The 23,583-nt window shown below is 47.7% G+C and overlaps 1 protein-coding gene across 1 annotated transcript in view; it reads right to left on the bottom strand.

The window, feature by feature from the left end:
* The window catches only part of PCNT (pericentrin), a 91,301-nt gene that overhangs the window by 42,737 nt on the left and 24,981 nt on the right, over window positions 1-23,583 (bottom strand). Inside the window, exons 11-21 of the mRNA XM_054713631.1 lie at window positions 23,257-23,344; window positions 21,472-21,601; window positions 20,343-20,554; window positions 17,878-18,344; window positions 16,000-16,564; window positions 12,096-12,242; window positions 8,057-8,208; window positions 5,780-5,940; window positions 5,356-5,594; window positions 2,500-2,662; window positions 1,379-1,591 (exon numbers count right to left, since the gene is read on the bottom strand). Coding sequence (XP_054569606.1) covers window positions 1,379-1,591; window positions 2,500-2,662; window positions 5,356-5,594; window positions 5,780-5,940; window positions 8,057-8,208; window positions 12,096-12,242; window positions 16,000-16,564; window positions 17,878-18,344; window positions 20,343-20,554; window positions 21,472-21,601; window positions 23,257-23,344 — 2,537 coding nt within the window. The remainder of the gene's footprint in view (window positions 1-1,378; window positions 1,592-2,499; window positions 2,663-5,355; window positions 5,595-5,779; window positions 5,941-8,056; window positions 8,209-12,095; window positions 12,243-15,999; window positions 16,565-17,877; window positions 18,345-20,342; window positions 20,555-21,471; window positions 21,602-23,256; window positions 23,345-23,583) is intronic.

Below are 23,583 nucleotides of genomic sequence, written 5' to 3'. Positions count from 1 at the left end.
AAGTCATTAACATGAGACAAGTATAAGAAAAAAGTGAATATAAAGGGGTAGAAACTGACATATAAGGGGGGAAAGGAGAAAGCTAGACTAATTTTTTAATACCAAAACTTTCATCTAAAATGAAAAAGGGACAAAAAGCGTGCACACACACAAAAGAAAGCTGAGCAAGAAGATGAGGTCTGGAAACACAGTTTAAAGTTTTGCTCATGAATGGGAACCAAGAACAGCCTAAAAATCACTATTTGCTGAAAGAAATGGCAGACCTGTGAGACCTGAATGACTCCCTAGAGCAGGGGAGGGTCACCTTTTTTCTGCTGAGGACCATTTGGATATTTATAACATCACTAGAGGGCCATATAAAATTATCAACTTAAAAATTAGCCTGCTATATTTGGTCAAAAATTTAATTAACTCACCACTAATGCCTTGGCAGGGCCAGACCAAATAAATTCTTGGGCCTTATATGGCCGGCAGGTGGGACGTTCCACACCCCTGCCCTAGAGCCACAGGTCAGCATGAGCCGAGTACCCATTGACAGGGCTCACAGAACTAAGAAGGCAACGAACAGCAGAGATGAGGGCGCACTCAGTTACAGAGAAGACAAGAAAAATGGAAATGGTGAGCAAAACCAAAAGCTGGTTATTTATTGAGAAAAGTTAAAAAAAAAAATTTAGGGAAGAAAAGTTTCTGTACAGGTAAGTGGCCTACCAATGACCGAGGCTCAGAGCACAGGCGTGGAGCTGCAACCAGGGTGAAGGTAGAGACCTTGTGGACACCGAGAGGCAGGGAGCTCCGCCCACCCTGACTCAGCCAGCAGCCACACAACCTCATCGGGGAGCAGGCAGGCACAGGGACAGACAGGGTCCTGAAGTCAGCACAGGGAACAGCTCTGGGAAAGCTGAACTCACACAGGATTGTTACAAATCTACTACTGAGGACATGGCTACCTGCAAACTCAACATTTTACACTTTTTACGTTTTGACTGTTTTTAAATATTTTAAAGTCTGAAATATCTTTCATTAAAGTTCTTTCGTAGTTAAGATTTACATCAATAACTTTTTTATTTTAAATACAATTTTTACATCACCTTCATTTTTTCATGGTCTTGGCTGTTTATCTCAAACAAGTTGCCAACATTTTCCGTGACCTAATTGCCAGAGTTTACTCTGACCTCACGGAGACATGAGAACCAGGATGATAGGTGGACGCTAATCTAACCTCACACCCCTCTCAAAGCCACATACTCCAAGGCTCCCTCTGAAAAGTGCTGCCGTCTTCCCTCTCCACCCTCTAGAAATGGCAAACTTCGCTTCCAGAAAAGCCGGCTGTGCGGCTACCCATGCTCTGCCCTCCAGCCCTGTAGACAGCCTTCCTTACCAGCCTCTCTCTCTTCCGCTTCTGTGGCCGCCACCTCCTTTTGGTGACACAGGACAGCGTTCTCCTCCTTCAGCTCTGCCTGCTGCCGAGTCACCCGCTGAAGCTGCTGATTCAGGCTCTCCAGCTCAGCCACGAGGCCCTGCTCAGACGTCTCCTTCTGGACTAGTGCCTCCTGCAAGTTGGCCTTCTCCACTTTGAATCCCTCAATGATGCCTGGGAAGACAGGAGAGACACTGCTGCTGAGGCCCCCTGAAGAAGCGAATAGAGCAGCCACAAAGATAAGGGCTGCCATGCACCAACATGAGCTATGTGGTCACACCTGTGTCCAGGTCTTAGCATCTCAGTGATGGCGAACCTCTGACACGCGTGTCAGTGCCATTTCTGATGACACGCGGCCACTGAGGCGGCCGCATGCCGAGGATGAAACATGTATGTTATTTAAGCTATAAATATCGCGAAATAATGTTTTTTCCTCAAAGGGACACACTACCCGAGTTATGCTCAGTTTTTTGGCGAAGTTTGAAACACCGAGCTCAAAAGGTTGCCCATCACTGTATGGATGACACAGGGCTGACCCCAGCCCCAAGCAGGTGTGGGAATTGCCAGACAAGGCAACACACCTGTGAGCACCCACCTACACACACGCACACCCTGGTGCCAAGTACCCAGAACACAAGGAGAGCACCAGTGAGCACCAGACACCAGGGTCTCAGGGGTGATCTCTGAGATCACCTGCCCACACTGTTGCTCTGGCCACCATGAGCACCAGGCACCAGGGTCTCAGGGGTGATCTCTTGGGGCACTCACTGCCCACAGCCTGTGATGGGAAGACAAAAGTTCCCATCTTGCCACAACACTCTGACATTGTACCCTAAACAGGAGGTAAGTGCCAAGGGACAGGATCACCCCATGAGCCTGTCTGTTGCAACCGTGATCCCCAAAGCTACTACATGTAGTTCTTCAAAGGTGATTCATTCCACTGAGAAAAGTCAGCAATGCCTCAAAACTGACTGCTTTATTTTACTTTTACATTTGCTTTAAAATATTCTGTGCTAATACTTGCCCTTAGCAACGCGATGCCTGGGTTCCAGCCCATCCTTGCCAGCCCACTGGCTGCTCACCTTCTGCCTTGTGCAGCTCCAGTGTCAGCCGAGTCTTGGCTGAGTTCTCCTCCTCCAGGCGTTCCAGTAACTCTTGGTGTTTTCTAACAACCTGAGCTGTCTCCTCATTTTTAGAGCTAAATTCTTTTTCAAAACGAGCATGAATTTGACGTGCTTCCTCCAGCTGAAAATTTGAAAAATTGGAACTACATATCAAGAACAATAAAAGCTTACATTAATCCCAATTACAATTCTACTTGCTTAGAATTCTGATGAAATTATCACTATTCCATAACAAGTTTCCATGCTTGCTGTTATGATTAATTAATTACTAAAGTTGCTCATTAAACAACTTTCAACAATGAACAGTTCTGCACACACAGCACCACACAAACATGCACTTAAGAACCATGGAGTCCTAGCCAGTTTGGCTCAGTGGATAGAGCGCTAACCTGCGGACCAAAGGGTCCCAGGTTCAATTCCAGTCAAAGGCACATATGCCCAGGTTGCGGGCTCAATCCCCAGTAGGGGGTGTGCAGGAGGCAGCCGATCATTGATTCTCTCTCATCATTGATGTTGCAATCTCTCTTTCCCTTTCCTTCCTCTCTGAAATCAATAAAAATACATTTAAAAAAAAAAACACACACACACAAAGAACCATGGATACAGATGTCTCTGCAAGGCAACATTAAGGACACATGACAGGAAGCCGACTACCGAGAACCTGGCACCTGGGAAGGAATGAGCCACCAGCTCCACAGTTGGAAAAGGAGATGGGAAAGGTCTCAGGGGTGGGAAAAGCAGGCTTATGGGGCCAGTCACCACACTGGGCAGGAAGCCTGATAGTCTCCACCTCCCTGACTAGTCACCACAAGGCCCCTCCCCCTGGCTTCCTTGGATGCCCCCACTTCCCGACTCAGTCCTGGACCCCAATCTTCCTTGCCTCCCCTGCTTCCCTGGCAGCATGTCCATTCTGAGGCTCCCAGGCCATCTACAGGCTGAGTAGCCCTGATTAATCTCTGAATTCAGAACAACTACTCCCAGCTATCCTGTCTGATTCCTCAGAACCTAGCCTGGGCCTCCCATGTACTTGATGCAACTCAGCTGCTAAGTAAATCTACTGGTTTTATCTAGAAAACAGCCCCCAAGGCCACCTCTTTTCATGCCCTGCCATGGGCCACCTCCCATAGTTTCTGTCCTCTTGAGACACTTGCCCAAGCCAATCAGCCCTGGGCAGCCCCACCACTGACGCTGGCCCAAACGGGCCCCTCACTACCCTTCAGCCACTGCCCTTCCCACCTCCCACAAGACTCTCCTCCACTAACCCCTTCCCTAAAACCTGCTCTGCTTTCTCTCCCACACAACCCATGTTCTCCCTGCTGTGGGGATGGCCGTACTCCCTGTGGAACACACTCACTGGGGTAAATTTCTAGGGCGCAGAACACAGGAGGAGCAAGTGTGGGCCCACATCAGACAAGGGCACCTAGTTGGACACCAGGCTGGGGCCATAGCTGGGTGACACCTGCAGATGCCAGATGCTCACAGGATGGCATCTGTTTCTGTGGAATGACATTGGCAAGGAGGTGGGGTACAATCAAAAGCACCTGATGACTTGTTTGCTGCTGCCCAAACCTGTCTAGGTTTTGAGAGAAGACTAGAGGTGAGGGGGGGAGGGAAGGTAGCTAGGAGGATGAGAAAGAGACACCTCAGGTCTCAACACTGTTGCTCTGCCCACATGCCCTGAGGAGGGAAAATTACTCAAGTATTTCTGCAATGTGAACAGTAAAGCTCCCCATAAGAGTGCTTATGGGGGGGAAGAGGGGAGAGACATAAAAGATCAACCAAAGGACTTGTATGCATGCATATTAGCATAACCAATGGACGTGGACCCTGGGGCAATGGGGGCTTGTCCTGGGGGGTGGGAGTGGCCGGGGAGGGGTCGATCGGGGAAAAAGGAGACATATGTAATACTTTAAACAATAAAAAAAGAAATTAACAAAAAAAAAAGATTGCTTATTATCTTTTAGAAAGGCAAGCAAGGGAGAGGGAGAGAGAAACATTAATGTGAGAGCGAGCTATCTATCGGCTGCCTCCTGCAAAGCCCCTACTGGGGATCAAGTCCGCAACCTGGGCATGTGCCCTGACCGAGAATCAAACTGGCAACTTTTTGGTGCACAGAAAGACGCCCAACCAACTGGGCCATTCTGGCCAGAGCTAGAGCACTTACTTTTTAACTGGGCAAACTTTGGAAAAAAGAATCTCTTTACTGCTTTCAATTATTCCTATTTAATGTCTTTCCTAATTGTCTAAAATGTTCTAAAAGGGTTAACAAAAATAATTCCCTTTTTCAGTGATAATCTTTGAATATAAATATCTGAATGTGAAATTAGAGTTCCTGTGGGAGGTGGGAAGGGCAGCAGCTGAAGGGGAGTACATAAAGAAAAGTACAAGTGGGCTAAATTACGTCATCTAAAGATGCTGAGGTTTTATTTTTCATTCACAGCAAGTCCACTATCTCAAGAATTTTGGATCAGAAAAGACTCCTCAAGCGGACCCTAGGAGAAAAACATAGCTGGTATTGACCTGGGGGGAGGGAGGGAGTGTGAGCACCAGAATCAACAGTTTCAGTCCCCAAACATCAGGTGCTGGAGAAGACTAGAGACCGCATTCACCTGGAGAATCAAAGCGTCCATCCCCACCCTGCAGGGCTGGTGAGAATAAGAAATGCCCAGTGAAGAAGGTTTATCAATCTATCCAACCTACTTATTCATTCACCCACAGCCCTTCTCTGAGGCAGAGCATCAGCACAGGGGCCAGAATGGAGCCACAGAGCAAAGAATGGGTGGCGAGTCTGGTGCTAAGTGGGCCAAGCCTCACCTGCCTAGAGGAGTCCAGAACCATCTCCAGGAGGCCATCCACTGCCAGGCCAAGGCTCCGGTAGATGCTCCTGACGGGCTGCTCACACTCCAATGTACTTTCCGGGCTCAGGAAAAAGCTTTCACAGATGTGGCTGCTGATCTCAGCCATGGAAGATACCTCAGTGCATTCAGTCAAAGTTCTATCCAGCTCCGGCAGGGCCACATCAAACGCAGGCCACGTCTCATCCAGTGCTGGCACTACAAAGTAAGAAAACACAAAAGCCTGCACCTAGGCATCAGGGACAAGCATGCCCATGTCACTAGGGACAGCACCCCATCTTAATAAGGAGTGGGTTTGCCAGTGCCAACAGGAGAAGGGATACAGCCCAGGGGCACTTGGAGCCCTGAGCCTGGGGGCTGCATATGGCCCGTCCAGCGCTCACCTACATATGGGACCTGGCCCTCCAGCCTCGCATCGGGTGGACTCTCATCCTCCAGGCAGAGCCCCACGCGCTCACTGATCCGGCTCTTCAGGGAGACGGCAGCTTTCACTGTCTCTCCAAATAGGCCCAGCAGCCTCCGAAGGGCATCCTGGAGAGCAATCCTGGGAAGGGAAGCACAGCGGGCGCGGGCGCGGCCTTCAGCCTGGACCCCAGCAGAGTGGCTCTGCGACAGGAGCAGAGCAAACCTTGTTGCTGCTGCTCTTCATTTGTAAAAGATGCCATTATTGTTTATTCAAGCATGTTTCTCTAGAATCAGCTTCCAGCCAACCAGCAAAGGGCAAGAACCATCCCTGCAGCTGCTCTCCCCTCAGAGAGGAACGCACAAACCTCACCCATCCCCATGGCACAGCCTCTCTGACCCTCAGGGAGCTGCCCTTCTTGAGACAGGTGATCACACCTGACCCACAGCCCAAAGGCACGGAGGTTCTCCCGTAACTCTCCCTGGGGCTGCACAGACTGCGGAGGTTAGTGTGGTTTGTTCTTCACAGGACCAGGACTCAGCTGCACCCTGTCTCTAAGCTATACCCTTCCAGCAGGGGATCCTTTATCACATGACCCTGCCTAGGATGTTGCTATGGGCAAACTGATACAGCTTGTACGCAAGCCAGACAAACCACATGCAGCCAAAGTGGGCAGGACACGGGCTTGCCCAACCCAACCTGTTCACGCACACACTCCCTACCAATGGACCCACACAGGTGCTACTTCCAGCACAGGGAGAGACACCACTGAGCAAAACAGACAAACAGCAACACCTTGCAGAGCTAACATTCCCAATGAGGGACACAAGCAGGAAGTGCAAGGAGAGAAGGGGAGACTGTGGGCTGACTGCATGAAGCACAAAAACCTGGAGGGCAGTGGGGGGCCTGACAGCTCCCTGGCTGCTGCCCAGGCCCCTGCAGGTGGCTACCAAAAACACAGGGAGGATGAGCAGAGCATGTGCAAAAGCCCTAGGTTTAGTGTACAGGAGGAGAGAGGATGATCACAGAGATGATGGGTCAGGGAGGGCAAGTGAGGAGTCTGCATCAAACCACAACCGCAGCTACAAACAAGTGCTAGAGAAGCATGCACGTCTTCACAGAGAATTACAAAGTTTTCAAAAGAATGAAAGGAGACCTGGCTCGGGACCCCGTGCAGTAAGAAAGTCATGGATCCCGCACATTGAGCTCAGGAATAAGCCAGGCCTGCCTGCCCCACCTGGTCTCATTCATTCATTCACTCATTCATTCATTTATATTCATTCATTCAATGTACAGCCCGCATACAATTGTATTTTATTATCAGGATTCCACATTTACATAGCTTAAAATGCTCTGGTAAAGGTGCAAGCTGATCAGTGTTATTAAAATTTTTTAAGGAAATGAAACAATTAAGTATTTGCTTTATTGATATACTAGGCTTAGACCTGTGTTTAACAAGCCAGCCTGAAATAGCACCATGGTTAGACTATAGCCTGCTTTTCAAAGCCTTCATTTTACAACTTATTAAGCAAACAAGGGATAAATCATCTCTCATCCACCTGATGTGATCTTTTTATACACATACAGCTAAGTCCCATTTGAAACAGCTGAAAATCTTTTTAAAAGCTTTGCAGATGAGCTCATGAACACAAATTTCACCAGTTAGGTCAAACAGAAGGAACTCAAAACAAGTTGTTGCCCAATCAGAGTTCATTATTTGTAAATCATCAGCCTGTTCCCCTCGCCTGCCCACCCCCTCTGGTCTCTCTTGACCCTTGAGGTCAGCACAGGACCCTAGGCAGAGACACGCTGGTGGGCACAACACAAATGGAGCGGCCCAGAGAAAGGCCTGCTCACAGGGATGCTGAGGAACTAATCGGACAGACAAAAACAAATTTCCTGACATCAGATGCAAATAAAAGAAGAATTGAACAGTTCAAGATGCACTCCAGACCTATATACAGGGGAAAAAAATCTGTGTGGCGTCAGAGTGAAAACCTTTTTCTAAAATGAAACCCCCAAGCAAACAGGATAAAGGGGCAGATTACTAATGGTGCCTGCATTATAACATCAAATTCTGTAATTTGGCAAATGTGACTTTTAGCAAAGCGAAATGGTGGATATGCAGGTGTCTGGACATTACTCAGTACTTTTCTCAATGTTTAAAATAGTTTTAAATGATAAGAATCATGCAACATGAGGGCCCCTTTTCCCCAGACATCATCGTGCTCAGGCAGCAGCGACAGAGGAGACTGACCTTTCACTGTGAGAAAGATCCACATCAGACTTGAGCATTGAGATGAGGTTCGTGCCTTCCTGGTTCTCCCTGTCCCGCCTTTGCTGTAGTGTCTCCAGTTCTGAACGGTGCTCTTCTATCTCACGATTTAATGATAAAATTTGGTCTTTTAGCTGTTCAGAAAAAATTGTTAAAGCTTTAGTTAAAACAATTTGGTTAAAAATAAAACTTCTATCCTGGACAAAGTGGCTCAGTGGTTGAGCATCGACCTATGAACCAGGAGGTCACAGTTCGATTCCCGGTCAGGGCAATCCCTGTGTTGTGGGCTCAATCCCCAGTGGGCGGGGGGGGGGGGGGGAGGCGGGGTGTGCAGAAGGCAGCCGATCAATGATTATTCTCTTATCATTGACTAGTGGCCCGGTGCACGAAATTCATGCGGGGGGGGGGGGGGGCGGGGGGGGGAGCGCTGTCCCTCAGCCCAGCCTGTACCCTCTCCAATCTGGGACCCCTCGGGGGATGTCCGATTGCCCGTTTAGGCAGGATCGGGCCTAAACCGGCAGTCGAATATCCCTCTCACAATCTGGGACTGCTGGCTCCTAACTGCTCACCTGCCTACCTGCCTGATCACCCCTAACCACTCTGCCTGCCGGCCTTCTTGTCCCCAATTGCTCCCCCTTGCCGGCCTGATAGCTCCCAACTGCCCCCCCCGCACCAGCCTGCTAGCACCCAACTGCCCCTCCGCCAGCCTGAATGCCCCGAACTGCCCCCACCACCAGCCTGCTCACCCCCAACTTCCCTCCTCTGTCGTCCTGCTTGCCCCCAACTGCCCCTCCCACCAGCCTGCTTGCCCCCAATTGACCTCCCCTCCTGGCCTGATCGCCCCTAACAGCCTCTGCCTCGGCCCCGCCCAATGGCTTTGTCTGGAAGGACATCTGGAAGGTCTCCCAGAAGGTCTCCTGGTCTAATTAGCATATTACCCTTTTATTAGTATAGATGTTTCTATCCCTTTCTCCCTCTCCTTTCCTCTCTCTGAAATTAATAAAAAACCTATTTAAAAAACAATAAAATAAACTTCTGTAAGGTACTTTCACCATAACTTTTATCATCCTACTTAATGTGGCAAAAGATGAACAAAGGTGAAAGGTAGTGATTAAAGGTGAAAATTATTAATAAGGCCTTTGCTCCATTACTCTGCCTATAAAAATGAAACATATAACCCTCTCAGCCTGTCAGTTCAGAGGGGGAGGGAGGGATCAATTCAGAATAAAAGTCAGTTGCCAGGCAAGTGAACATCCCTCTTACAAATTTCTCTCTAAAAACAAAAGTCAATGATCGCAGAGTCTCAATGAGCTGGGTGGGTGGGTGGCACCAGCTACCATGAGCTCCTGGGCCAACTGAGCAGCTTAGAGAAGTGACTAGTGTCTTCCAGCAACAGAGCAACCTGAGCACCTGAACCCTCTCCCCTGAGCTCATTGCCAACAGTGGGGACTTCTCAGTTTCAGTCCAGTTTACCAATGAGAATATGGGTGTCCTCCCAGAGGATGAAAGAACAGAGGACACAACAGACCACACACGTGCCCAGTGGGGCCACCAGCACCCCAGTCCCACCTCTCTGGAAGACAACTGGACATCCATGGCTGCAAGGGACCAACAGTCTGACGTGCCCATGGCCTCAGCCAAGGTGAACCAGGAGGAGCCACCAGCAGATGGAGAAGCAGTGCAGGAACAAGCGCCACACTGTCCCTTCATCCAAGAGCAGGTTTGTAGAGTGAAAAAAAAAATGAACAAGGGAACACAAGCATGGGACCCATAAAGTAATGTTAGAAAATACAAAAAGAAAGCACAAGCCACAGGAAAAAGAAGAGTGTGATTTTGAAACCAATTTACTACAGGGAAAAACAGCAAACTAAACCACAGTTTCAATGTTGTGCTTGGAGGGAAATTAGAAAGGAACAGAAATTCCATAAACCACTGGTTACATCAGACTGTCACGTAGTAGCCGGAAAAATTTAAGAAAATGGCCCTGACCGGTTTGGCTCAGTGGATAGAGTAATCGGCCTGTGGACTGAAGGGTCCCAGGTTCGATTTCGGTCGAGGGCACATGCCTGGGTCATGGGCTCAATTCCCAGTAGTGGGTGTGCAGGAGGCAGCTGATTGATGTTTCTCTCTCATCAATGTTTCTAACTCTCTATCCTTCTCCCTTCCTCTCTGTAAAAAATCAATAAGATATATATTTTTTAAAAATTAAAGAAAATGAAACAATTTTAAGTTTCAAGATGGCAAAAAATGACTCAAAACGAACAAAGATTCAGAAGATGAACCGTGTACACCAAAAGCTGCCAGCACATGGACTTGCATTGTTGGAGAGTGGGGATTTTTGAGCATGCTTCCTCCTAGTTGACTTGGCCTTGAATCCCAGCTGCACCTCAAAAAATAAGACTACTCCCATTCCAGAGAGGCCATGGACTATGCCCCAGATAGAGTTGTCAGTGCTGACACCAGGCCAGGCCTTGAGATATGGTCTCATGGCCCCTTCCCAGCACATAGGCCTTCTTTCATAGATCACTGTCAGCTTTCTTGAGAACAGGATGACCCTGTAAATAACATGGCCATCAATAACATGACCCTGACATTACTTAAGAAAAACTGTTTTGTCTTAAATTACTTACTCTGCAAAAACAAGATGTGGTAAATGGGTTTAAAAGCGGTCCTGCACAAAGGGCCAGGGCTGCTGTCTGGACTCCCTGCGTGGAGAAAGGCAGAGCAGTCGCCGGCCAGCTAATAAAGGCTCCCTAAATTTTAATTTGGTCTGGACTCCAAGTGATCATTCACTCGCGTTTGCTCCACAACAGCATGTCCAGACCACTCAAGGCCAGACTGTGGCCTCAGCTTCTATAGTATGGAGAGTAGATGGCAGTCAGTGGATGGTGGACACCTAGGGCCTCACTGCATTGAGCCCCATAGCCATGATCTTCGGGGTTGGCCACACCTATGACTGGTGGCCAGGGCCTGTGGGACAGCAGACTCTCCTCAGCCTGTCCTGCTCCCTCCCTCTGCCAAAAGTACACAGTAGTGGGGGGAAATCCTAATATATAATCAAGAAGAAGAGAGGAGCAAATAAGCATCTTAACAAAACTGACTAGAAAAAATAGAAAAGAAATAGTTCTATTAAATTTTAAAATTTAAATTGTTATTTTAACATCCCGCCCCCCACCCTCCAGGGAGACATGATCTTGTTAACTATCCCATAATCTAATCCCCACCTTGTCTTTTCCCACCTTCATGTAATCTTCTTCACATTCCCTCTTTAATTCCAAATGCATAAAAGGAACTGCTGTTGATTCTCTGGAGGATTTGAGATCTTGCTTCTGGCATGTAGTCAGTTTGCCTCAAATAAATTTTTTATAAAAATTCTCTACAAATTTGATAGAAGTTCTTATATCAACATGCATACAAAGGAATATTCATCCTTAAAAAGGAAGAACATTCTGCCCTAATTGGTTTGGCTCAGTGGATAGAGTATTGGCCTACAGAATAAAGGGTCCCATGTTTGATTCCAGTCAAGGGCACATGCCTGGGTCACGGGCTCAATCCCAGTAGTGGGTGTGCAGGAGGCAGCCAATCAATGATTCTCTCTCATCACTAATGTTTCCATCTTTCTCTCCCTCTCCCTTCCTCTCTGAAATCAATAAAAATATTTTTTTTTAAAAAAAGGAAGAACATTCTGACACCTGCTACAACATGGATGGGCCCTGAGGACATTATCCTCAGTGAAATGAGCCAGTCACAAAAGGACAAATACTACATGATTTCTCAGTCAGACCATGGAGACGAAAAGTAGATGGTAAGTGCCAGAGGCTGGGGGAGAAGGTGGGGAATTAGTGTTTAATGGGGACAGAGTTTCACTTTGGGAAGATGGAGAAGTTTTAGAGATGGATGGTGGTGATGGTTGCACAACAGTGTGATTGTGATGACTTAAAAATGGTTAAAGTGGGAAATTTCATGTTATGCATATTTTACCACACAGACTAGTACTAAGCAGCAAAGACTATCCACACACCTGCAGAACCTGGTTGCTTTTCTCCTGAAGCTGCAGGGACAGAGACTCCTTCTCTTTCTGGTGAAGAGACTGCACCCGCTCCCACTCCAATCTGTGCATCTCCTCTTTTTCATGCAAAGCAGCCTCCTTTCCATGTTCGAATTCACCCTGTACAAAGATATGATTAAAAACAAAAAGTGCCGTCAGGGCACATACCAGAATCAACCAATGTGAAGCAATGCAACACAAGAGACCCTCAGCAGATGAATACCCAGCTGAATTCTCATCATAAAGCAGAGGTCAAGAGGCAGTGAGATGACACATTCAATTCTTGTCAACCAAGAATTCTAATCCTGGAAACTCTCTTTCCAAAATGAATGAGAAATTAAGATATTCCCAGATAAATACAAACTAAGAGAATTCATCACTAATGAGCCTGCTCTGAAGAAATACTAAAGGGAGTTCTTCAGACTAAAATGAAAGGACATTGGACAGCAACTTGAATCCACGTGAAGAAATAAAGAACATTGGTATAGGTAACTATTCAGATAAATATAAAAGACAAAATAAAAGTAGTTTTTGTTGTTAACTCTTTTTACTCCTATCTGATTTCTTTATTTTTGTTCAGTTTAACCAAAGGATATTTTTCCCACTGACTTTTGGAGAGAGTGAAGGGGAGGAAGAGAGGGGGGAAGAGAAACACTGATGTAAGACACATCGATTGGTTGCCACCCACATGCACCCCAACTGGGGCTGGAGACGGAACCTGTAACCCAAGTATGTGCCCTCCGGGATTGAACCGTGACCCTTCAGTGCATGGACCAACGCTCTAGCCACTGAGCACACTGGCCAGGGCTCTCCTGATTTTAAAAACAACTGCATAGAGCAATGAGTATAAAAATGTATACAGATGTACTTTGCACAACAACTTTAGCAACAATGGAGAGAGGAAGGAATGAAGTTATATATGTAGAATAATTTTTTAAACAACTAACATTAAGTTGGCAAAAAAACAAAGAACCAGCCCCCAATGATGTCAAGGATGTCAAGCCCCTTCCTTGTCTCACCCGCAACACAGAACTGCAATTCCTAAAAGCAGTTGGAAGCTAAGCATATCACTTATTTTTTAACCTTCACTTTGTTTCAGGAAGGGTTTTAAGGCAGATGACAGACATACACAAAGTCTAACAAGACACACAAACTAGGCAGAAGAGCAGCAAACTCAAAGCCCCGTGCCAACTATCCACGTATGAGCAGCAGTGTGCCTGTTCTGCCTAGTGTGCCCCCAAGTGGCACAGGACCTTGCACAAGTGCACCATGAAGGAGGCCAAGATCAGATGTGGCAGCATTCTGGAGAACATCCATGAGAGCCATGTAGGAGCCAGGAGAGGCAGTTCCGAGGGTGGGGAAGAGGGGGCCTTCCAACCCGTGCAGGAGAGTAGACAAGGTACACTCAGGAAAGGGTGCAGAAAGCATTCAATGTGCGACCTCGAAGGCCCATACCGGGGCTTTGGACATTGAGCAGGGAGTGCACATCTTTAGGCCACCCCTGGCATGAATGAACAGAATCAAAGAAGGTTTAACTCATAGACAATCACTTCTAGTTCCAGACTTGGGTAAAATTCTGTTAAATTTGCCATGTTTTAATGTTAAGGCCAATATAAGAAAAATATGTTCTTGAGTTTTTCTAAAAATCCACAGAATTATAGAGAAAATGTCATATATGTATATGTATGTGTGTGTGTGTGTGTGTGTGTGTGTGTGTGTATCTCACTAGGAAAACACAATAGTGTTGGCCAGATTGTTGTGCTGACACTGAAGGTTCGTGGGTTTGATCGCCGGTTGGGGCACATATGGGAGGCAACTGAACGTTTCTCTCTCTCCCTTCTCCTTCCTCTCTCTCTAAAATCAACAATAAATAAAAATCCTCAGGTGAGGATTTAAAAAAATATATTAAACAACAGATATGCCTGGAGAAGATAAAAAGTAAACAGTACTGCACAAAGAACATCAACATCGTAATAAAGACAGTCAAACTGTATCTAAACTGACCACAGGTTCTCTTAATATTTTCAAAAATTATCATATAAATAGATTTTTTTTTACAAAGAAAAGATGAAATTGCCTTGAGCAAACAGTACTGGTCACACTATGGTTTACTTCTCTTTCCAGACCCTGCTTGGTGTTACCACCCGAGGAAGGGCCCTTCATGGAGACACATCTCCAAGAAAAGGAAACCAAGCTTACGTTCAGAGCACTTTTCTCACAACCCCACTCCAAAGGGAGGGAACCTGGAAAGTGATCCAATCACCTCACACGAACACATTAACTAAGTCTTCTGATAAGTGACACAGCTTTTCAACAGGTGCAAGATATTTGTAGCCCAGATAAAACCTATTCGCAGAAGAACAGTGTGTCCCAGCTATTTTGGGGACGATGATCCTGGCATCCCAAGAAATGCCCAGCAAGGCTTTATGTAATATCTGTTTGCAGTAAAGCCTGAGGGAAGACCACAGGAGGAACATGCCAGTACCTACACGAGTTCGAATCAAGTCATGGGCCTGACTCCAATCATACGTAAGGGTATATCATAGGAAAAGCAAGGTAGCATGTGGCCATGAGAACAAGCAGAAGTACAGGAGACAGGGGCAGAGGGCACATGTGGTCGGAGTTTGTGGGGAGCCATGCCCCTGGTCCGGCCACAGGCCCTGGAGTTTTAAGGTGTGCTATGGGGTACACAAGGCAGGGACCACTCTGCAGAGAAGAGACTATTGAGGGGCTGGTGGCCAGACTCCTAATAGATCCTGGATCCTCTTCGCATGCCCAAGGCTCGCCCAGCAAGCAGCCCACAGGCTTCACCAATGCTCTGTACCATCTACAAGCAGTGTGCATTCCAATGAGAAGCCCCAGGAGGCCTGGCAGTCTGTGGAGCCAGAGTCCACCCCCTGGAGATCCCGGATTCCTCCTCTACCCAAGGAGGGGCCGCACTGCACACTCGGAGCAGCTCACCTGCATAGCCCTCTCCTGCAATGCCTGCTGCTCTGCCCGCTGCCTCTGCATCTCAGCTGCGTGCATGTCACCAAGCTCCTGCAGGGCGGCCTGGTGCTGCTGCTCCAGGAGGAGGACCTCAGCATGCACCCGGTCCAGGGCCACACTCTTTTCCTCCTCCAGCAGGCGCCTCTGATTCAGCAGGGCTCCAGCCAGCTCCTCCTGCCAAGAGAGTCCACAGGACACTGCACCCCACCCACCCTATCTCAGTACCCACACCATGGAACTGAAGGCACACGTCCCACCCTGCAGTCTGCCCCTGGAGGCCTGACAGGCCCAGCTGGCCCACAAACTGGGCAGTGCAGCCCCATTTACTGTGACTATAGTTTTAGGCCAAATACACGTCCTATTCATGACACTCAGATGCAGGTTACAAAGGTGGGTGCCAGCCCAGGGCACCTGGGCTTTCTCCAGAAATTCCCTTTCGTACCAAACTTAAAGTCACTGCTCTTGACACATGACAGAGGGTTAATTTTATGAAGCACCACAAAGGAAAGCCAAGGGTATATATGCACAAGAGGAAAACAAAGCTGAGGCTCTGGAATGCCAGGCCCACAGAGAGAGCCAGCACAGACACGAGGAGCACTCTGAGCTGGTGAGGTCATATGCACACTTCCCTAGGGTTGGAGAGCCCAAGCCTTCCCAAATGTCTGTGATCATGTGATCAAAGAAACCCTTAAAACTCACTCTTCTAGACCTACCTCATGAGGAAACCAAAGTCACCGCTGAAAGGAACAGTGAGACACACAGACACGGGCTTGCACAGATACTGACACACTCGTGTAGGCGCACACTCATGGACACACAAGAGTGCAATGAATCACACAGGCCACTGGAAGACACCTGTCCTGAGACAGGGAAGGGGCCCAGTCCTCACCTGGTGAGCCCCCCGAAGCTCTGCAGCCAGGGCCCTCAAACTCTCAGTGTGTTCAGTGTTTAGTTCAGCTCTCCAGCTGCCCTTTGCAGACTCAAGCTCTTCATCATGTTTCCGCTGAAGTTTCTCTAACTCCTGAGTCAAAATCATTTGGTGAGAAGAGTCCTTTTTCTGCAGTTGTTCCTCAAGGTTCCCTCGCAACAGCTCTAGGGCGCGCCCGTGCTCATCCCGGAGGGCCTGAATTTCAGACAGGTAACGTGACTCCACAGAATCCAGCTGTGACAAATGTCTCGTCTCCAGAGCATGGATTTCAGCAGCATGTTTCGTCTGCAGTTCAGCCACACGAGCTTCTGAAAGAGCCCACTGCTCTCTCTGGAACACAGCCTTTAGCTCCTCGACACTGGCCTGGTGCTTGGCCTCGAGTTCTGCTGTCAGGGAGAGAACGTGCTGCTGGTGTCTCTCCTGCAGGAGCTGGAGCTCGCTGGCGTGCTTCTCCTGGGCTTTCCGCAGGCGGGCATCTTGTTCTGCAGTGCATGTCTCTGTGACTTCTTTACGTTGTTCTAAAAACCTGAGATGACATGCAAAGTGAACAGACGACAAAAAATGTAGTTGTAAAAGCAGCAACCTCTTCACATTTCCCACAGGAAACACCTCAATTGACAAGTCGTCATTCATGGGTCTAACTGTCCTTACTCCTTCCTCTGCCACAACGGCCTGAGAGCACACCACCAGCAATAAGTGGAGTAAAGGGGCCATATGAAGCCAGAGGACTTAGAGGCCAGAGCCCAGGCATCCCTCTCACAGCTGAAGTGGAGGTTACAGGACCCACAGCAAGAAGCCACATGTACACTCACAACAGACACCACGGAAAAGCAGGCATGACTGTTACAAGGGAAGGATTTCGACAGGAAAGGGGGGGCACGACCACTCATAGGAGCCCACATGGCCACAAAGAGCATTCAAAAGACCTCAGAAACCCTCTTCAGTTGTGAATTAACGGATGTGAATTAGGAGAGCTGCAGGAGGCGCTGGCTGGCAAAGCAGAAGCAGGAAGATGTCTTCTTATTAAAGCACCCAGAATCCCACCAAGAACAGGGAGGAGCCTGGAACCTCTACTGGTCCAGGTTATGCTAGTGGCACGGCTTGGTGAGTTCACAAAAACAACAAGAGCTGTGACTAGTTTTACATGCTGTCTACCAGATTCGAAAAAGGCGTTGCCATGGATTACCCCACTTAACCTTTACCTGAGAGCACTCAGGTTTCGTGTCCACATGATGCATCGGGATTGAACTCAAGTTCTCAGACCCCAGAGCAGAAGCTCTTGCACCTCACTCATGATGCTGGGGAGCAGCTGACACACAAGAAGCAGCAGAACCAACAGCATGTCCACAGACCCCAAAACTCACGAAAAACCTGACATGACAGGCCAGGTTTACAGAAAGAGTCGGCACCAACAGAGTCAAAAACCAAATCACATTCTAAATCTATTTAAAACCTAGAGATGTATATATTTTAGTAAAAAAAAAAAAATATAAATATATATATATATATAATATGTTTAAAAAAAAAAACACCAGAAAACTTATGTGAATGAACTACATATCCTTATAATAAATGAGGTCTACAGTTGTGCTACTGAAATTTTAAAATGTGCAAACGGAACAAAAATGGCATGTCAGCACATCTTGTTTACATAGCCAAATGTCCCGTTCTCATTTTAGGATGAAGACCAAGTGTCCAGGACTCAGGACATCACTGAGAGCCCATAGAACGTCTTCCCAGATCTGCCTCCCACCCTCTACCAGGTGTCCTGGGTTAGGTCTCGCGTGGAGCCTGGCAGATGGCGCCATACTAACGAAGTGCTACAACAATGTCACCCACCTGTTCTGGGCCAGCATCAGCTGAAGGGCACAGTCCTTCTTCAGATGGAGGGGAGCAAGCTCCAGGTCTTGGTCCTGGTCCACTGGGGCCAGTCCACTGCTCGGCTCCTGGTCGCTCTGCAGAGACTCCTCCCCAGCAAGGCCAAGCTCCAGTTGCCTCAGGCGGCCCTGCTGCTCCTTCAGGGACCCCTCCAAGTCCAGGATCTGGGCAGCCTGCTGATCCTGGAGTTGCCTCATTTCAATTTCTCGAAGTTCAAACTCATTTATTATTGACTGTTTCTCCAATTCAGCCTGTTCTCTCAGGTCAAGGAGCATCAGGGTTAACTTCTCTTCAGCTTCCCTCCTTAGGGCTTCACTTGTATCTTTCCACTCTGCTTTTCTTTCTTTGAGTTCTTGTTTCATTAGTTGAATCTGCTCCTTAGCTTTCCTCAGTTCTTCCTGATGATCTTCAACTAAATTATGTTTCCCCTATAGATAATTTTATTTAAGAGGAAAGAAGTTAAAGGAAAAGATTATTGGCAGCAAAAATCCAAATCCATCTCTGAAGACAGAGAAGCTTCCACAACATATAGGCATTGTGCTGAGCAGAGCAATGGGACTGCTTTGTGTGTTGATGAGAACAGAATAAATGTAAAAGGAACAAACTTAAACTACTTGCTTAAGTAAAAGATGTCCACATGGAACCAACAGCTCTGTCTGGCGCTGGCAAGCCTGGACAAAAACTAACTGAACTGAACCCAAAGACGGGCTAAAGGCCTTCTCTGTTGCCTAGACCAGCAATAGGGAAAAACCTGACATATCACGGTCAGCTGTTGATAAAAAGGCCAACTGGACCCCTGACAGAGCTGAAGCACCACCAGCAAGGAGATTAAAAGTCTGAAGGAGATGAGCGCAACAGTGTCAGGAGTTCAAGTCTTTGGACTTGCACAATTTATATTCCAGGATATACAGGATCCTGGGCAAGAGGCTGATGAGCTAAAACTTCATTTTAAAAGAGGTAACTTGTGAAATAGAGGATGAATCAGAAAGCTGAAGGTAGGCAAATATCCTGGTTTTGTTTTGTTTTTAAGAAAGGTCAACAAACTACTGAACATAATAAAGAAGTAAACAAAATCAAAACAGATATTTAAGACTGACTTCAACTCCTTATTTAAAGTTATTTAAAAATGAAGTTTAGGGGGCCTGCTTCTATTGATGGTTGAGAAATCCTAATGAGACCCAACTTCCAGAAATAACAACTATAAACTCTGGATAAAATATAAGAAACTACCTGAAGGCCCAGAGAGCATCCAAAAGAAATGGTACTAGGTGATTTACTGTATGTGCTGTGCTCACAGGAATTTCATAATCTTACTTATTTGAACAGAGGGGCTGGAAAGTGAGAGAGGAAAGTGCATTAGGACAGAGCCAGAGACCGAGAGCAAAATGTGGAATAATCCAAGCCCTAAATTCAGGTTCATGCCTGATCCCCATGTGTGTGGGCAGACTCCAAGGGCAAGCTGGCAAAAACTAAATGAACTGAACAGTACACTTCAATCCAGAGAAGGATTGTGTGACTCTGAATCTAGCCAGGTTAACTGCCTACTGAAACATAGAATCATTACTCTTCAGAGGAATATAACAGAATCCAGACTCTCCACAAGGTCCAGGATCCAATCCAAAAACAGTTAATATACAAAATAAAGAGGAAGTATGACCCATGCAGAGGTCCCCAGCCATCATTCTTCTCATTAACATACAAGACCCTTAGCCAATGGTTTTAGCAGTTATGTTAGTTGGAGGAAAAGAGCACATATTTATTATATTATACATATGGTCAGCATATAGTTGGGTATTTTAAAAACCCATTCTGACAAACTTTGCCTTTTAATTGGAGTGTGTAGTCCGTTACCTTTTCATGATGTTATTTTTTTTTTCATGATGTTATTGACAAGGTTACACTGAGGGCTGCCGTTTTATTACTAGTTTCCACATGTGGAAAAGACTTAAAAGTCCTAGTCACCTTAATTACAATATTCCTACAAAGTGATAAAACTGTGCTGCTGCATAATGAGGCCCTTCAATAACTCAGCGAGTCTATGTTTATGTGTTTTGCAGCGTGCACAATGGTGTAGCAGCAAGCTCATCACTCAGGGTCCCACAAGTGGTTGCCAAGCTGCACAGCTGACAAGAAGAGCCTGGGGGTTCGGGACACGACCACTGGAGGCACTGGGGACAGGCTTAAAGTTAATTGTGGCTCAAGCCCCTTCCTGCGTCCTCTGACGACACCCAGCTGCTTCCTCAGCCCCTGAGCTCTGGACTCAGCTGGGGAGCAGGCTCACTCCCACTGAGGGACACAGCAAACCCACTCCTGGCCGTGCACATGTGCGGCCTGACATCCTATCCACCCTCTGGCCCAGGCCACTGCTCCCACAAGGTCACAGCGGAAGTGGCAGTCGTGCCTCGCCATCAGGACTCACAACTCACTTTCTCCAAGTCCTCTTTCAGGCGGATTTCCCGCTGCAGCTTCTCGTGTAAATTTCGGTTTTCTATTTTTAACAGATTGATTTCTTCCTGGAGCTCTGTCTGAAGCACTGAGAGTTTAACCTCCGTTTCCAAACCCAAGGTTGTTGTTGCCACTTTGGTCTCCACCTCCACGGCTGGGCCCTGCACACCCCGAAGATGTATGCAAGCAAGCTCTACGAGGAAGGAGACAGGAAAGACAGGCGTGACCCACGAGGACACCCATGTAACAGGAACAGGACACTTGCATTCAGATGCCTCAGACAACAGAAATTCAGATTTTTAAAACTCCTGTGTGCACTTGGTGTCAAGAGTGGACACGACTGGCGGCCCAGCAGTCAATGTGCAGAACCATACCCGGTGCTGCCCCTGCACAAACCCTGTCCCAGCCACCCACTCTGCTCCTTCAGGTTGGGTAGCAGGTGACTGTAATCAGATGTGTCCGCCATGCCCAATGACCGTAATGTGCTGCATGGTGGCCATGGGGCACTTCTCACGCAGGAAGGAGAACCAAGAGGAGTAGATGTCAAGTGCGGCGTAACCTTGGCTGTCAGGGTCGTGCCCCACCTCATCTGCCCCACCAGCTCTGAGAGAGCCTGAGCCAAGATAGGTACTTGTGCCAGAGGACCCAGAGTGGAATCTGAACCCCACCAGACCCTCATATGGGACTCTCTGCCTCGCCTCCTGAGCTCTATGCAGAACACAATAGTGCCCACCCCCAGGGCTGTCCCAAGCTAGCACACCAGGCATCTGGGCTGCTCAAGCCCTTCTGGAATCTGTGTCTGGCCTTACATCCACTCTCACTGCAGCCAGGCCACTACCTGTTCCCATCTGCCACACCTGTGGGATGACCACAGCTCCTCCATCTGCCACCTCCTGGCTGCCACAGCCTCCTGTTAGCCCTGGTGAGACTGCACCGTCAGGCCCTCTCCCGATACACCCAGGCCCTGCCCCACCCCTGGACTCTAGGACCCCTCTGGGGACACCCTGAGCCGACCTCCAGCACCAGCACTGCAGAGTAAAGGGACAGTTGATCATGGCAAGGCTCCCAACCTCCCCACAAATCACACCTGGGCTGCTGAGGGACACCCACCTGGGCCTGGCTCTTCCAAGAGCCCCACACGCTGTGCCAACACCTGGGTCCCCACAAGGTCCGCCTCCTGTTGGGCTGCCACTTGGTGCTGTGGGCTTTCTTCTAACTGAGTTTGCAAACACCGGCCCTCCTTTGGGGAAGTCACACAGAAGAAACGTTTCAGTGAGCCTCTGCCTCGTGGCCTAGTCACTGCCCCCAGGTATGCCCCATGAGCGATGCCGGCTCATGCAGTCTTCTTGTGCCGCCTGTCCTGTCCAGAGGGAAATAGCTGGCTGCAGCCCTGAGGAGGGCAGGCTCCGCTAAAGCGAGGGGCCCACAGTCAGGGAGTCCTACTCATGCTCATAGAGCCAACACAGAACACCAGCCACAGTAGCGCCAGGCTGATCCTGCCCACCAGGCCCCCTGCCGTTACCTCCCCTTCCCAGGGTCAAGCCTCACCCGTTGCCTTCCATCCTTCACAGGCCACTCAGCCTCCCTGACCCGCCTCATAAGCCAAGGTCTCAGTTGAAGGGGTCCTGTTCTGATGTGGGGCTCCCAGGCTTCGGTACCCACTTATTCCTGAGCCTCCTCATTCCCTCCTCTGCTCTCCTTGCCCTGCACTTTCCCATCTAGAGCCAATGCAAGGTCTGGTGCTGGGCCTGCTCAGGAGTTTCTGGGGGGGTGAGGGGGAGGGGTGGCGGGGAGAGTGTCTCTGGTTGCTGCTGTGAGCAGCCCTGACAACAGGCCCAGCCAAGCATCCTTATGGAGAAAAGAAAAGCAGGCAGGCAGACAAGGCGGGCTCAATGCTTTTATACTTCCCTTTCCCCTCACAATGCAACTATTAAGCTCATTTTCCTTAAAAAAAAAAAAAAAATCACTGAGGAGTCACATCAACCTAAATTTCAAGATTCCTGCCCCTGTGACAACTGAGCACACAAAAGAGCCAAGTTCCAAACTGGAAGGACAAATTCAATGAGTTTGTCAGAATGGCTATCATCGATAAATTAACAAACAACAAGTGTTGGCGAGGATGTGGAAAAAAGGGAACCCTCGTGCATCGTTGGTGGGAATGCAGACTGGTGCAGTCACTATGGAAAAGAGCAAGGAGTTTCCTCAAAAAATTAAAAATGGAACTGCCTTATGACCTAGTAATTCCACTTCTGGATGATAAAAACACTAACTTGAAAAGATATATGCACGACTATGTTCATTACAGCATTTTTTTTACTATAGCCAAAATATGGAAGCAACCTAAGTTGCTATCAATAGATGAATAAGCAAAATGTGATATATGAGTGCACATATATATGTAAATATTATTCAGCCATAAAAAAGAATCAAATCTTGCCATTTGTGACAGCTTGGATGGATCTGGAGGCTATTATGATAAGTAAAACAAGTCAGAGAAAGACAAATAAGATATGATCTTCCCTATATGTGGAATCTGAAAAAAAATAAATAAAATAAAACAACTGAACTCAAGGATACAGAGAAGAGATAGGTGGTTGCCAGAGGGCATGGGTGGGAGAAATGAATGAAGTGGGTCAAAAGGTACAAAATTCATTATAAGTTAAGTCCTGGGATGTATCATACAGCATGGTGGCTTATGGAGAAAGTTGCTGAGAATAAATCGTAAAAGGTCTTGTCACAAGAAAAAATATCTGTAACTGTGTGGTGATGCTAACTAGACTTACTGCGGTGATCATTTCACAATATGGACAAATATCGAATCGTTACGTTGTCACCTTGGACTAATACAATATTACATGTCAATTATACGTCAATAAAACAAAACTGGCCTGTCACCTCATGCTGCTCCAGATGGAAGCTGAGCTGATCGAGGTCGTCTCTTCTTTCTTTTTCAGAAGTCTCTTCTAAAACCGCACTGGATGAACTAGGAGAAAACACATCCTGAAAACCTTACACATAGCACTTTCACATCGGAACTCTGCTCCATCCCTGGGATCTGACCACATGAAAGAAGAAAACCCTTCCTGCTCCTTCCACCACAATTCTACTTGCATCAAGAACAGGACACAACTGAATGAAATATGTGTCAGTGACCACAACTGGTGTTTTAGTGGCGGGGACTCCGAGGCAACACAGATCCCCACTGCCTGAGCCCACCTCCAC

The sequence above is a fragment of the Eptesicus fuscus genome, chromosome 3, assembly GCF_027574615.1.
Source record: "Eptesicus fuscus isolate TK198812 chromosome 3, DD_ASM_mEF_20220401, whole genome shotgun sequence".
NCBI classification, from domain to species: domain Eukaryota; kingdom Metazoa; phylum Chordata; class Mammalia; order Chiroptera; family Vespertilionidae; genus Eptesicus; species Eptesicus fuscus.
This window is presented reverse-complemented; position numbering and strand designations above follow the sequence as displayed.